Source organism: Peromyscus californicus, unplaced genomic scaffold (assembly GCF_007827085.1).
Source record: "Peromyscus californicus insignis strain IS unplaced genomic scaffold, ASM782708v3 Scaffold_5__1_contigs__length_169319896, whole genome shotgun sequence".
Lineage (NCBI taxonomy): Eukaryota > Metazoa > Chordata > Mammalia > Rodentia > Cricetidae > Peromyscus > Peromyscus californicus.
The window spans coordinates 154,516,040-154,531,963 of NW_026294573.1; the positions used below are offsets into that span (position 1 = coordinate 154,516,040).

General features: G+C 39.2%; 1 protein-coding gene across 4 annotated transcripts in view; it reads right to left on the bottom strand.

Moving 5' to 3' along the window:
• Positions 1 to 15,924, bottom strand: part of Cpne3 (copine 3) — a 59,613-nt gene that overhangs the window by 13,853 nt on the left and 29,836 nt on the right. For all 4 annotated transcript variants that reach the window (XM_052717007.1, XM_052717008.1, XM_052717011.1 and 1 more), the window contains exons 7-12: positions 14,701 to 14,790; positions 9,576 to 9,674; positions 8,181 to 8,267; positions 6,671 to 6,730; positions 6,021 to 6,154; positions 1,994 to 2,048 (exon numbers count right to left, since the gene is read on the bottom strand). In XM_052717007.1, coding sequence (XP_052572967.1) covers positions 1,994 to 2,048; positions 6,021 to 6,154; positions 6,671 to 6,730; positions 8,181 to 8,267; positions 9,576 to 9,674; positions 14,701 to 14,790 — 525 coding nt within the window. The remainder of the gene's footprint in view (positions 1 to 1,993; positions 2,049 to 6,020; positions 6,155 to 6,670; positions 6,731 to 8,180; positions 8,268 to 9,575; positions 9,675 to 14,700; positions 14,791 to 15,924) is intronic.

Here is a 15,924-nt window from a genome sequence, read left to right on the forward strand (position 1 = left end):
CCCGAGACCATTGAAGGATGTGCTGATGCCAGGGGTCTGAGCTGCCACCTAAGGTCATATTGGTGCCCAATGGCCACACTGCCATGGGGGCCATGCCACTCTCAGTGGCCTGTACTGCCACCTGGGACTGTGGTGACATCCAGGCCCAGACTCCTGCCTAGGCTCACGTCTGAGTCTGTGTCCTATCACAGCCAGGGTCTGTATTGATGTCTGTGGCCCATGTTGCCAGCAAAGACCACACAGATGCCACACAGGGCCATGAGTGTGCCCAAGGGCTGTGGTGTCATCTGGCCCAGGGTTGCTACTAAGGTCCATGTCTGGATCCGTGGCCCTGCAAAAGCCAGGGTCTGAGTTGATGTCTATGGCTCCTGTTACCACCAAGGGCCAAACGAATGACCAGGGTCTGCTCAGCCACCTGAGACCATGTCAGTGTCCAAGAACCATGCCACTGCTGGGGCCATATTCATTTGGGTGGCTGGTGCTGCCACCTGGGGCCATGGAGGCATTCAGACCCAGGCTGCAGCCTAGAGCCACATCTGGGTCTGTGGCCCTACAGCAGCTGGGATCTGGGGTGATGTCCATAGTTCCGGTTACCACTGAGGGCTCTGCAGACACCCAGGTTCTGGTCAGTCACCTGAGACCATGTTGGTGCTCCAGGGCTATGCTGCCACTAGGGCCATGGTGACTTCTGGGCCCAAGATGCTGCCAAGGACCATGTCCTATTGCAGCTGGAGTCAGTGAGGATGTCCATGGTCTGCGCTAGCACAGTGGGAGGCGTCACTGGAACCATGCTGTGTTGAGCCAGTTCTACCCTTCACTGGCTCTGGCCTTTACTGGATATTACATCAGGAGAGCTGGTCCCACCCATCAGGGGAAAGCTGCCCCTCCACCATCATCCTCCCACAGCCCCTATCCTGCACTCAGGAAAGACAGCTCCACCCTTCACCACAGGCATGCACCTCACCTGGGCAGCACATTAGAGTTGATCCTGTCGTTAGGGACACAGGTGAGCCAGCTTTGAAGGCATGAGAGCAACAGAACTGCCCCTGCCCTACCTTGTCTGCCAGGAAGTGGCATGCATGAAGAAAAAATGCCCTCCCGCCTCCACCCCTTGCTATCCTTCCTCTCTCTGCAAGCGAGAGAGCTGGCCCTGGGGTCACTAGAGTGCGAACTAGCCTTTGCCCTCACAAGCTGGAGCAACATAAGAGTAGGCTCTGCACCCTACCTGGACAGCATACTAGAGCTGATTCTGTTGTCTGTGCACAGGTGAGCCAGCCCTGAAGGCACGAGAGCTGCCCCCACCCCAGTCCCCTATAGCAATCAGGAGAGAAGAGCCCTGCACCTCTCCCAGGCAAAACAGTAGAGTTGTGTGAGTGTGGGTGACCTGGACCTGGATCTGAGGACCTAAGAGCAGGAGAACTGACCCCACTTCTTGCTGGTCACACTGGGTAACTAGCCTGGCCAGTGCTGGAGAGCCACCTGGGTAGTGAAGATGAGGGAAAGGTGGTGAGATAACCAACCCAGCTACCACCCAGGCCCAGAACCAGGGCTATGAGTTGGTCCACCCCGACATCCACCTCATCTATGAACTGTTGGAGCAGGTGAAGGGGACAAACCTACAGATCCAAAACAGCAGGACCTCCACAACACAGGACAACAGGAGAGCCCATTATTGGTGGCTTAGCAGAAGCTAGAGACCTTGAGGCAGACCAACGACTCTGGCAATGAACCTGGCAAGTAAAGATGAGTGGACTAACGGGTAAACTGTGTGGCTCACCGGGCCACACTGCAGCTTCCATGACGAGATGCTTCTCTCTTTTGTTACTACTGTTTGTTTGTTTTGGTTTTTCTTTTAAATTTGGTTTTGTTTGGGGGAGGGGAAAGAACGCAAGGCAGAGGGCAGATGCAAGGGCACAGGAGATGAGTGGGACTAGAATGCATGATGTGAAATCCACAGAGAATCAAAAAAAGTTAGACAAAAAAAAAGAATTACCTGCCACTGAGGAGGCACCTGAGCTCCAAAGCCAAAAGCTGGAAACATCTTATCACTAAAAAAGAAAAAGAAAACAAATCAAACAATTTTTGCTAAAAAATATATATATATTTACTCACACTAAAAATAGTATGCTTATATTTAAAAAATTCAAAGCAATAAAAAATTATAAACAAAAAATTATCTATACTAATGCTGATGCTAACACTGGAAAACACTCATTTTAAGTGTTTTTCTGTGCATTAAAGGAAGAACTATCTTCCAGGTTCTTTTGCTGTGTGTGGTATGCATGTGTGATATCTATCTGAGTATGTGCACCTGTGTATAACCCAGGGAAGCCAGAGGAGGACGTACAGTATGTTCCTCTATCACTCTCCACCCTAATGCCTCGAGAGAAGCATAAATTAAAATTTACGGGGCAAGAGATGGCTCAATGGTTGAGAGCACTTGTTCTTGCTGAGGGCCTGGGCTAATTTCCCAGCACCTACTTGGTGGCTAGCAGCCATCTGCAAGTACAGTTCAGGGGATCCTATACCTCTTCTGATATCCCACAGGCCCCTGAACATACGAGGTGAACATACATACCCTCATGCACACATATACTTATTAAATAAATAAATAAAATAAGTCTCATAACCTACTACTTTCCATTTAAACCTTGTGCATTATTTCCCTGAACAAATATGAACAAGCCAAAAAAAAATAAAAGAACAAAAACCACATCTTTTTTTTTTTTTTTTTTCCTTTTAAGCAAGACTGTCTGGCAGAAAAACCAGGCATCAAGTAATGAAGTTATTTATAGCATTTACTTATGTCATTTGATGTGAATATTCATACATTTGACCATAGAAACACTGTGCAAAATGTCATTTATTATAAAACTCTCAAGTTTCTGCAAGAAAACACATGTCCATCTGGAGCCTGTGGTTTATGGACACAAAGTATGGACCTGAATATATAACATGTGAGTTGGTACTTCCAGGGTATGGGTATTCTCCCAGAGGCACACTGATGGATGGCCAATGTGCCTTACTAGAAAATACCACCGAATGCACTGTTTTCTACTGGAATAGTCTTTGTATGCTCACCCGTATTTACTACATTAATTTATTTATGTGCGTAGGGGGTCGTGTGCTGGCCACAGCATGTACGTGAGAACAGACGGCAACTCGGGTGTCAGGCTTGGCAGAAGCACCTTCACTTATACAAGCACCTCATTCATCCTGTATTATTAATTCTGAGCATTTGGGGTTCATTTTCCATTAATGATAGAACCCATGTCATGTCAAAAATATTTTTCCTAGTCTGCAGCCTGTCTCTAATGTGGTTTAGAAACTTTCATAGATTTCCTTTTCAAATTCTCTCACAGAATTTCCTCTATCATTTCCCAGTTTCTCCTTTATCACTTCCATCTTCCAACACTGACTATAGGCACACATGGTCATGTTAAGCTTTTCTATGGGTGCTGGGGATCTAACTAAGCTTCTCTTGCTTTCATAGAAAGTACTCTTACTCACTGAAGCCATCTCCCCACCCAACCTCATGGATTTTAGTATTAAGAAATGTGAACACATACAAATTATTCCAAGATTTCGGCCTCTGTTGTCTTACCAGCCATGCACACTGCAAATTATGAGCCAATCATATATTTTTTTCTAATAAAAATTTTCAAGTTTACTTTTGATATTAAACTTCTCATTACTCTGAAAAGTACTTTGAAGTAGAATATGAAGCAGAAACATCTGTTTCCCAACAACAGCACTCCCTCCCTTAATAACAGACACTTGAAGTGGTGACAACACCTATTCTAAAAGCCAGTCGAGATCAGGTGGCTAGGTTCTAGCCCAAGGAGATATGAGGAGGATTTTTTTCAGCAGCATCTGAATCATGGCCCTAAAAGGGAATGCACATGCATTTCTGGACCCCTTTCTCCTCTTCCTACTGTCTAAAGAAGAGCAGAGATTTTGTCACCAGGAATAGAATCTATAAATTGAGGAGGGCAAAAACATCGGAACAGTCCTGAACTCACTGCTATTTTGTTAGGCTGCTTTGTTGAGGAGTATCTACTTCAGGTTTACAATGTGTGGTTTATACTTTGCAGGTAAGAATTGTGGATTCAAATTCAATTCTTTGTTTTTTGTCTTGAGACAGGGTTTCACTATGTAGATCTCGCTGTCCTAGAATTCACTATGTAGACCAGGCTGGCCTCAAACTCACAACATGCCACCTGCCTCTGCCTCCCCAGTGCTGGGATTAAAGATGTGTACCACTATGTCCAGCTTTAAATTCCACTCTAATGCAATATGTTGCTGTTACAATCCTTTCCTCTTAGATGCTATTCTTACTTAATTCACTTATGTGTACATACAGTTCTATTTCTTACCATATGCTTGGTTCAATTGGTCAAGTATAGTTCTATACTTGAGTTGTAAAATAAATTTTAAAAACTGCTAGAGCAGGAATGAGAGCTACTCAGAGATTAAGAGCACTTATTGCTCTTACAGAGGACCCAGGTTTGGTTCCCAGTACCTACATGGTGGCTCACAATCTTCATAATGCCACCCCCTTCTGACCTCCACTGGCACCAGGCACACACATGGTACGCATACACATACAGGCAAAACACTCATGCACGTAAAATTAATAAATCCTTTCAAAAGTTAAAAACAAAAACCAAGCAAGAAAACTGCTAGAGCAAATTCCTCTTGCCTTTTCCTCTCCTTCCCTTCTTTCCTTTAGAAAAATGTCTGGATGATTCTGACTCCTTCTAGCTAGAGAATTTTAAGACTTGTCAGGATTCTACTGTAATTCTGATTTAAACTGATTAACTGTGAAAGAAATTTCATTTCACATCATTATCATAGGATCTCTCTATTTAAACATGGTTCCTTCTTAGTTCTTCAGCACAATTTTTAGTTTACCTTACTAAAAATCTGAGATATTTTACAAAAATCCTATTCATTTATTATGACTTGTATCGTGACTTTTATTCACTGTAATTTTTAGTGAATATAATTTACTTCATTAGCTTAATTTGACAATATAATTTTGTTGTTGCTGACTAGTAAGAAGTTGATTTTTTCTTATTCTGAATTTTCCCCTTTTTCTGAAATCTAGATACTTTCTAAATTTTTTAAATTCACTCATTTGGGTTTGAATTGGTTAATTACATGTTTTTAAGAATTCCATGTGTGAAATGACTCTGGCCTGGTACCCTTTTCAGGAGTGACTCTTTGATGACCTGTTGATTGCCATCTGTGACTCATCATCTATTCTGACTAATAAAATGATCTCTGGCACATACTATCTGTTATAAGAAATCTCTAATAATAATAATAATAATTAGTAGTAGTAGTCATATAGTTTTATGACTAAGAATTGAATCCAGGGTATACTTTGCAGCAATTAGGTTAAGATGCTCTTTAACCTTGTCAAAGCTCCAATTAAAAAATATTTTCAGCAGAGTGTGGTGATGTACTTCTTTAATTGCAGCACTTTCAAGGCAGAAGTAGATGGACCTTTGTGCTTTCAAGGTCAGGCTGGTCTACATACTGAGTTCCAAGCCAAGGAGGGAAATAGTGAGATCCTTTCTCAGAATAATATATAAATAATAAATAATAATAAATATATAAAAAATAAATAAATAAAATTTAATTATTGCAAAGAACATGTATATATGCTAAGAAACAATTTTTATTACTGTATACAAGATTATGTCATCTAGATTTCAATCACATATACAACTTACCCCTGATTAAAACTCCAAGGAAATCAGATCAAAGAAATGAGTCTTGCTGACTCCATCAACCACTAAATGAAGAAGCTATAGTCAACACATTTTAACGAGCCACAGCAAGAGTGAAGATCAAAGTGAAACAAAGGAATAAAGATGAGAAGTTTGTGAGGGAATGCTGCTCTATCACTGGCATCTTCCCACCTCTATTAGAACACCAGCTGATGAAACAGAAAGTGCCCTTTCTAAGGAATTATGAAACATGTACTTGAGTATTTCCAAAGTTATACTCACGCATCATAATCTTGAATTACCAATCCCACAGACCAGATGGCAGTCAGATACTCATTAACACCATTAGGACTGATGTAATGCAGGGAATCTGAAGAACGGGGGTCGCCATTGGAGCCGGTGAAGTCCACTCCCACCTGCCAAGACAGCAGTTCTTACTAAAGAGAAGGCAGGGCTGCCTGAGCTCCAGGTCCAAGAAAACTTCAAGCAACAAGGTCCCAAATCATCCCAGACCCTCTACTGCCAACCCCCAACAAATGCCCAGAGCATTTCCACAAACAAGTGAACAGGCCTCAGCATGAAAACAACCTGTACTTCTTTTTCTAGATGAAGAATCATGAATCACTGCGTGAAATGACCATATTTAGGGGCTGTTTTTACATGTTTGTTCTCTATTCCTTTAATTACTGCAGGGTAACCACTGGTTTGTGCATATCTGCTTTCTCTAAAGAGGGAACACTTATTCATCAACCAACTAAGTAAAACCCTCCATGATGAACCTAGACAGTCCATGAGGAAATCATGTTAAACAGATTGTATAAATTTCATAACAAGGCAGCTTGGTAGTAGAAGAATGCTGCAAAATGGAGTGGGGGGCGGGGGGTGGGGGGCAATATCTAACAGCCTATGCTAGAAAACTCAGTATTACTTACAGTAAAGTTCAGCTGGCACCCTCCCATGATGTAGTCAAGAAATGTGCATTCTACAGTAATCTAAAAACAAAAACACATGTATGTTAAAGCTGAACTCAGTCGGTGGTGGTACACACCTTTAATTCCAGTACTTGGGAGGCAGAAGTAGGCAAATCTCTGAGTTCAAGGCCAGCCTGGGTTACACTGAGAAACCTTGTCTTGATAAACCAAACAAAAATAACCAGAACTCAAGAGAAACAAAAGGCTCCTTGGTATATGCATTTCAGAATTTGTAAGTTGACCAGGACATGACATAAATACATGAAATTTACCTCACATTTAAGCACATAGAACTCCTCCCCGAGATGTCAGGACTTATAAAGACTTTACTACAGCTTAAGCACAGCAGTATTAAGACTAAAATATCAGGGGGAGGGTTCACGATGTCAGGTCCCTTCTGTGATTTCACAGGCTGTTAGTGACTGCTGATGGAGAATCATTTTCTTCAGGTATCACCACTGGTATGCTACTCATGCTCCTGTAAATAACCCTAATTAAACTGAGTAACACACACACACACACACACACACACACACACGGGGTGGGGGGGAGAAGGGGGGAATGAAAGTAAAAGGAGACTAGTTGGGAAGAGGAAGGACAAGAGAGGGTAATGGGGGAAGGTAAATATGAGCAAAACGCATTACATACATGTATGAGATAATGTCATAACAAAATCTACCATGGTTAACTAATAAATGCAAATAAGAACATAAAAAGACATCACAATGTGACTAAAATAAAAAAGATTAGAATACCAATGGCAAAAGGGGAAATGTAGTCACTGTAAGTTTTATGTAGTAAGTCTAATATACTGACAGTTTTAAAAAGCATCTAGTAATAAAGCTTTAAAGGAATAACAAAAACAAAACATGCTTTCATTGTGGAAAAATGTGGCCTTTCCCCACCATTTATAACATCTTATGAAGAAATTATACCCAGGAAGATGTACGGGGTTATTTCCAACCTCACATTTCCTCAGACAGAAGAAAACTTTATCATTCTTTATCCTTTGCTAACAAGTTGCCAATGGGCTCAGTACTGAAGAGGCAGTATTCTTGCAGAGGACATGGGCTGGTTCTCAGCACCCACATGGAGACTAACAACTATCTCGTAATTCCAGATCCAGAACACCTAACACCTTCTTCTGGCCTCCACAGATCACTGCACACATGTGCATACATCTCACACATAGTATACATAACTACTTGCAGGCAAAACACTCATATACATTAAATATATATATATATACATCCACATAAATACATGTACATATATCTATTAAAAGTTGTCAAACCTTAGAAGCAGAGTTACTTGAAAGATTTTATTATTCCAAATCCCATTCTTTCCCTCAAGATGATCACATGTTCATGTGATTTCCAGCTGCTTAGAGCCAGTACTTGTTTGGTATAAACCCACACTGATACAAGAACTCAGAAAGTGACCTCATTACAGGTGGCTATGGACTACTGACCTCACAGTGCTTTACACTGATAACACCTGAATTCTTATAGCTTTTTTTCTTTTGTCTCTTTTTTTCATTTATGCATTCATATTCAACCTATGGAAGGAGAAAATGAAATATTAAACTTTTTACAAGCAATAGCCAAATTACTAAAATGAATTTCAATGAACCTTTTCCCTTAAAATCAAATCTTAAAAGAAAAAGAAAAAAGAAAGTAAACGCTAATTTTTTGAACAACACAAAACGAAAAAAATGCCAAGGACAGAAAATGAACAGAATAAACAAAAATACATGAAATGCAATCCTGTGGCCACAAGAAATTACACTTTAATATAAATATAAACTTGACAAGAATGGCAGTCTCATGTGCACGAATCTTGAGCCTAAGATATTTCCTTACCAAAAGATACACTCCTCACAGCCTGTGCTGGGCTTCTGTTGTCTGTGGAAGTGTAACAGGCCCCCAGACCTCAGCACAACTGACTCCATGATGGAAGTACCATTCAGGCCATAAAGCTTATTAGCATGTAGACAGCACCACCAGCCAAAACTAAAACAAAGACCTAATTCATCCAAGTCCATAGTTCTGGGAAAGTCTCTAAATGCACTAACCTTGCTTTTTGGCTCCTGTAGTTCTGCTTCTGGTTAACTGTTCTTGTTAACTGAAGTATGTCAACCCTGAACATGGTGTTTAAGCTTTCTCACTGAGAAAGGCTCAGTGCCACACTGGGATTCTGAAAACCCAGTGTAGTCACCGGGCCACTAACAAAGACTTCCTATTGGTTTAAACCCATGTCTGAGCAGTTTTCCTGGGTGGATACCCCACAACGAAAACCTTTCCAGGCTTCAGAATCAATGACTATTCCATGGTTTACCTGTACATTAATGACTCTTGGGCTTACCCCTAATTATCAGTATTTTAGACTCTGCAGGGAGACATGAAGTCCTTCCATGGAGGCACAGGAAGGGTACAAATGTAGATCACAGGACATCTGCCCTGCTTAGCCAGCCATGGGGGACTCATACCTACCACTGAAGGTGATTGTGCTCTGTCTTCCCTATGTGGGCAGAGCATGGTTTCATCCAGCACTGGACTATGATGTTTTCCCTTCCAAGATAAAAAAGGAAAGTCTACTTCCACGCCTGGAGATGACACTGCAATGGTCTTTGCTTTCTTTCCTATAGTTTGGAGTCCTCACTTAGTGCTGGTCACCATTACAAGGTCTCCACTTAGTAAGACACATACCTCATGTATGAATTATGGATGACTATTGAACAAAAGATATTAGGGCTTAATGCAATATAGAATAAAAACATGATAAACTAATTGCTAAGTCAAAGAAAAACATAAAATAATAAACAGGTAAACTATAATGTTTATATAACTGCAAAGGTGTAACTTACAGGTGAGTTTCTGGAGGCTTCTTTGAGTTTTGTCATGGTGGTTTGAAATGTCCCAATAAGATCATGTGATCCATCATTGTCATAATCATAACACTCTACCTGGAATTAAATATAATAAAAATATACAAAAATCAGTATAATTTTATTAAAAAGTATTGGCTGCCATTTTAATTAAAATAAGGGAAAAACCCTTAATATTAGTGTCTAATTGGAGGAACAGGAACTAACTATCTAGAGAAATGATGCTGAAGTATGTTTAAACCGGAACTATCCAGAGAACAGGACCTAGACCACAAAAGATGAAAACCCAAATCTGGCCTGCATTTCACACAGGAAGCAGTTCCCAGCTCCTCTACCATGCTCGCTGTAGATGCCGACAGAAGACTAAGTGTGATTAAGTCTACTCTTTCATTTGCTTTACTTAATTACCACTGTATAGGAGGTAGAAGCAAGTATCCAGCCGCTAGAAATGACACAACTAAGTCCTAGATAATTTAGAGTTCCAAGAAACATTTCTGATCAGCTGCAACCCAAGGAATCTGGGCTTGTAATTACAAGTTAGACATGAGAGTCAGATTTGGTCTGAAGATTGGAAATCTTACAACACAAAGGAAAACTCTAGGGCGAGAACAGTCAGTTCACTTAAGTATCTACACTAGGTCACACTTACTCTGTTCCCATGTAAGAAGGAAGAAATGTAGAGTTCTAGAGTTCTAGCCTTAGATCTGAATCTTATTAAACGCACATTACTTCTCCTTCCATGCACCCTTCTCTCCTTCTCTCCCTGCCCATCTCAGAAAAAAAAAAGAAAGAAAAAGAAAAAGAAAATATTTATTTGCTCTTAGTAGGGTTTTTGTTAGTTTGTTTTGTATGTGTGTGTGTGTTAACTGGCAGATGGAAGAAAAAGTATTATATTCACCAGAATGCTAGAACTTTCCTATTGTAGATTATTATTTTAATATGTGTTACATTTGTTTATGCTGTGGAACATTTGCAAAGATGTGTTGCATTCTTTTTTGTTGCATTTGTTTAACTCTGTGAAGCTGTGTTACTGTGCCTGTCTAAAACACCTGATGCTCTAATAAAGAGCTGAATGGCCAATAGTGAGGTAGAAGAAAGAACAGGCGGGACTGGCAGGCAGAGAGACTAAATACAAGAAATCCAGGAGGAAAAGAAGAACAAGAGGGATAAAGGAGGAGGACATCAGGGGCCAGCCACCCAGCTACACAGCTAGCTGTGGAGTAAGAGTGAAAGTAAGATATACAGAAGTAAGAAAAGGAAAAAGCACAGAGGCAAATGTTAGATGGGCTAATTTAAAGTTAAGAAAAGCTGGCAAGAAATAAGCCAAGCTAAGGCCGGGCATTTATAATTAAGAAAAAGGCCTCCATGTGTGATTTATTTAGGAGCTGGGTGGCAGGCGCCCACAAAAGAGCAAAAACAACTAAACACTTTCTAATGAGAAAATAAGGTGCTGTGTTCAAGGCAAGCTATATTCAGGGCAAGCTGAAAATTGATGACAGGGATGTGAACTTCTAACATGTAATTTCAACACATCAATTCATTTACATGGATATTTAAATGTGTACACAGTACATATTCTCTAGATAGACCTAAGAGTTACATAGAATGGAGATGCTGTTACTATTATTCCCATTTTTCAGAAATGGAACTTGAAGGAATTAAGTGCAAAGCCAACAGATGCATCTTGTGTGGTAAGCAATAGGGACAAAGTAAAATCGCACACCAAAGACACTTCTGAAGACTGTGCTTCAAAGCAGAAGTTTCTAACAAGAATTAATTGCATCTGCCTTGGAGAGAGCTCCACAAAGCTTCCAGCCTTCATGAAGTTGTAGTGACCCACCAAGGTACAATGTTTAGGAATCTTACATGCTCATCTGGTGAATGATGGTTTTCTTCTCAGTTCTACATACCGATTGCTTTTCACAACTGGATGTCTTAGGGTTTCTATTGCTGTGATTAAATACCAGGACCAATCAATGTGGGGAAGGAAGGGTTTATTTCACTTTCACTTCCACATCACTGTTGATCATCAAAAGAAGTTAGGACAGGAACTCAAATAAGGTAGGAACCTGGAGGCAGGAGCTGATGCAGAAGCCATGGAGGAGTACTCCCTACTGGATTGCTCCCCCTGGCTCTCTCAGCCTGTTTTCTTATGGAACTCAGGACCACCTGCCCAGGGGCAGCACCATCCACAATAAGCTGAGCTTACCACATCATTCATCAATTGAGAAAATGCACCACAGCCTTGGCCACAGGTCTGTCTGGTGGGGACATTTTCTCAAGTAAGATTCCCTCCTCCAAAGTGATTCTAGTCTGTGTCAAATTGACATAAAATTAGCCAGTACACTGGAAGGCTTTCATTCATTACTTGTATTTTCATTATCCTTCAGAAACACTTAAAATCAATCAATCAATCAACCAATCAAAACAGGTACACTCTAGAATTGCAAAGTGCCTTGTTTAAGGAAATGCCTTATAGATATTTTTGCCCATGACCAAGTCTGACAGTTTGACTCCTGCCCTACATATTCAATACCCAATTTTAAACCAACAGCTTTTATATGACTAATGTTGTCAAGAGGAAAAAAATAAAAAATTGGTTTTTTTCTTAAAGGAAGCAAAGTTTCAAGAAGGCAGAAAACAAACCATCTTAATGACTGAATGAGATCACTTTTAGCAGACATTCTTAAATTATGGCAAAACAAAACTTTACATTTTAGATTCCATGGAAAGAACATCAATTTACATGTAAGCCAAATAAAACATTAAAATGGCTAAGATTTAGTTAGGCCTTAGTAAGGGCTAAAACGTTAAAAAAGTTTAGACCAATTAAAGCTTTAAGAAACAGAAAATACATCTTTACCCTCTAAGTTCTGATTACTCACTACAGGAAATAAATGGAAAAGCCCCCTCTTGTCCTTTCAAAGTCAGACATAACATTTTCAATGCTTCCAGGAGTATGTATAGAATTTAAACACCAGTACTATTTACTATTTAAGCAGCAGTATCTGAAGAGCTTTTGAAATTTAAATGTATGCATATATACATAAGAGCATATGTATATATGTAAAAAACTGTACACACCACACAATGCATCCTTACTTTAGGCAAGGTGGCAGCATGCATGATTATTTCTCTTACTCTCTTCATCTTTTAAAAATAATAATAATATACATGCTAGGATGACAGCACAGTGATGGATCCACAGATGACTCTGACTTTATTCTCTGCTCTGTAATTCTTTACCATACCTTTAAGTAATTTCCAAAGAGTAAGTAAACTGCAGATGTGGGACTATTTGATATTGCAAAGAAATACAGAACTAAAGAACTAAAGTGAGTGATGATGTAGAAAACCAAGTGTGTGTAATAAAAACAAACTAAGAGACTTTAAGAATGGAAGACATTTATCAGACAAAGCCAAGAAAATCAGTTTACTTACTATAACAAATTGGCCCTGCAAGCATGCCACTGTGAGCAAAAAATGTTTTAGAAACATGGTTTTATTGTTAATTTGTCAGAAACAGTCAAATAGTCAAGGCATAGACTTCTGCCCTCTCTAGGTTTGTCTTAAAATTAGAATTTGTAGCTACTTTGATAATATTTATACAATTCATAGTATATTTATATATTTATACCATAACTATATTTTCACTGCTCTTTGACACACCATACAAATCACACATAACAATAACTTTTTAAATTCTCTATAAACTAGGGACAACTCCTTCTGAAGCTCAGAAATTTTAGTAGCTTTTAATAATAGCTGCATCTCTGCTGCTGTTTTATCTGTTACAATGTTTTCACTTTCAATATTCTATCTTTACCCTCTTGTATGGTAGATATTACTATCCACCTTATTAGCAAGGAGATTAGGTGACTTGTTCAACATCCTTTACCTGGTTAAAGAGCTAAATCAAAATGTAAGCTATGGTCTGACTCCATGCTGTTATGTCACGTTATGCTGTTTCCTATCATCTTTCCCGTTTTTACTGTATTAATTACAAGAAGAAACACCAACAACACCTTCATCTGTTGAGGTGTAAAGGGAAGAAAGTTTTCTATAAGGACTTGTGGTAAGCCAGACAGCTCAGTCAGGAGGACCTGAATTTGGTCCTCAGACAGAACTCACCTATTAAAAAGGAGGACATGTTGGTGTTTTAAGTTTGTGTGTGTTCAACTGGCTGGTTGTTTGGGGTTTTGTTTTGTTGGTAAATACCTACAAATAAAAACATTTAAAATAACTGTGATCTGCTTTTCCTTGACCCTACAATACCTCCACTGTTTTTCTGCATAAGGACAGGAAGGCTCTGAGATCTCAGAATAACTAACACCTGCTTTTATTTTCAAAGGATACACTACAGGCAAAGAATGTAGTCAATGCTTCATATTTGCTGAGAAAAAGCATCTCATTAAAAAGAAGACATATTTAAACTGAATGTCTTATTTTTTAAAACAGGTTAAAATGAAAATTGTGCTGTACCCTTAAGCATTAAGTCAATATATTAGATAACAACAACACACTCACATACGTATGCCTGTAATGTCATTTATTTCTTAAAAAAATCTTATCTTACATATTAATTTTAGAAAGTAGGTAAAATGTATTCATCTGTAGGAGTTGTATACAGTGTCTGAGTTGTTACAGTGTGCCTTGAGGTTCTGACTTTATAATGTTGTAAAGGTGACACCATTTAGTAGACACTGCATGCGTTTTGAATTTTAATCTTCCTTGTAATTCTCTTGTAATGCTGGGCAGTGGCAGCAAGCCAAACCTGCCAATCAGCCACAGTATCACCATGGTAAATACCAACACTTAACAGTGTACTGTAATTTGGGTTGTTACAGGGTTGCTGTAATTTGGTAAGTTAGGTATATTAAATGCATTTTTAACATCATTTCTTCCCTCCTCTACTCCCTTTTCTTCCCTTTCCTTTCTCCCTGTCTCTCCCCTCAAATAAACACAGGCCCTCAAGATCACTAAGTAATGCTCTAACCAAACTACACCTCTAGCGTAACTTATGAAGATTTCAATTAATGATGAGTTTATCAGGACATAATCCCATAGCAAACTACAGAGTATCTGAGTAGTAATTTCAAATTACCTTAATGGTTTTGTCCATATCTCCATAGCACAGAGAGTTAAGAGAGATTTTAAAAGGCTTCCACACAGGATTCAGGTTGTTTTTTATGACCTGTAAAGAATAAAGGATCTATTAGAACACGCAGTGCATCACTATCTTTCTCTTGCCTTTCCTGGGTTCTTGCTACATTCTTACCACTTATCCCTCATTGTATCACTCAATTAATTCCAAGAAAAATTAGTAAGATAATATTTTATGATTATTATGTGGCAAGTATAATAAATTGTCCAATTGTAGTACATTCTGAGTAAAGAAGAAAGGTGTTTGGGAACTATATCTACCTAATAATAATGTATACTTAGAAATGGTAGCATGTGGGTTTTTTTAAACCAGGCATTTCACCATGGTCCCAGAGGATTAAAAAACCGAGCAGGAGAAGAATGAACCTTGTGGGTGCTGGGGAAAATAGTTCAGCAGTTATGAGCACTGACTGCTCTTCCAGAGGACCCAGGTTTGATTCCCAGCACCCACATGGTGGCTCACAACCATCTGTAACTTCTGTTCTAAGGCATCCAATATCCTCTTCTGACCTCAATGGTTACCGCATGCACACATGCAAGTAAAACACCCATATACATTTAAAAAATTAAAAATATAAATCTTGCTGTGTTGAACATAAATTGGAAAATAAAATCTAAGTTGTGAATTTTTAAGTTTCAATATTACATAGATATACAGTATCTTTCTTATTATGACCATTGAAAAAGAATGAAAGCTATGATATCCTCATATGAATTAACACATCTAGCACTCAGATCTTGACATCTATTTTATATGGTAAGAACTGGCCCCTTCTAACTCTGAAACAGAACAGCAAGAACAACAACAAAAACCATATTCTATCAATGCTGAAAAAAACCCAGGATCCATTTGAAGATGCACCCCCTCATCAAATCCGGATTTAAGCAGTACAAATATTAATTTATGATGGCAGTTTGTGAGTTTACAGTGATAAAGAATCCATCCTACTCTCAATAATTCAAGCTGTTCTATGACATGAAAGTATAGGCAGGTAAAAATAAGCGTGTAAGTGGAAAAGTGGGAGCTTAATAGCAAAATACAAAACATGAGCCTTCCCTTGAACCTAGACAAAACACAATCTATAAAAAATATGCTCTATTCTGAGGAAATCTGAGCATGGATGGCACTCAGAAAGGCATTAGTAAATCAATGGTAATTTCCTTA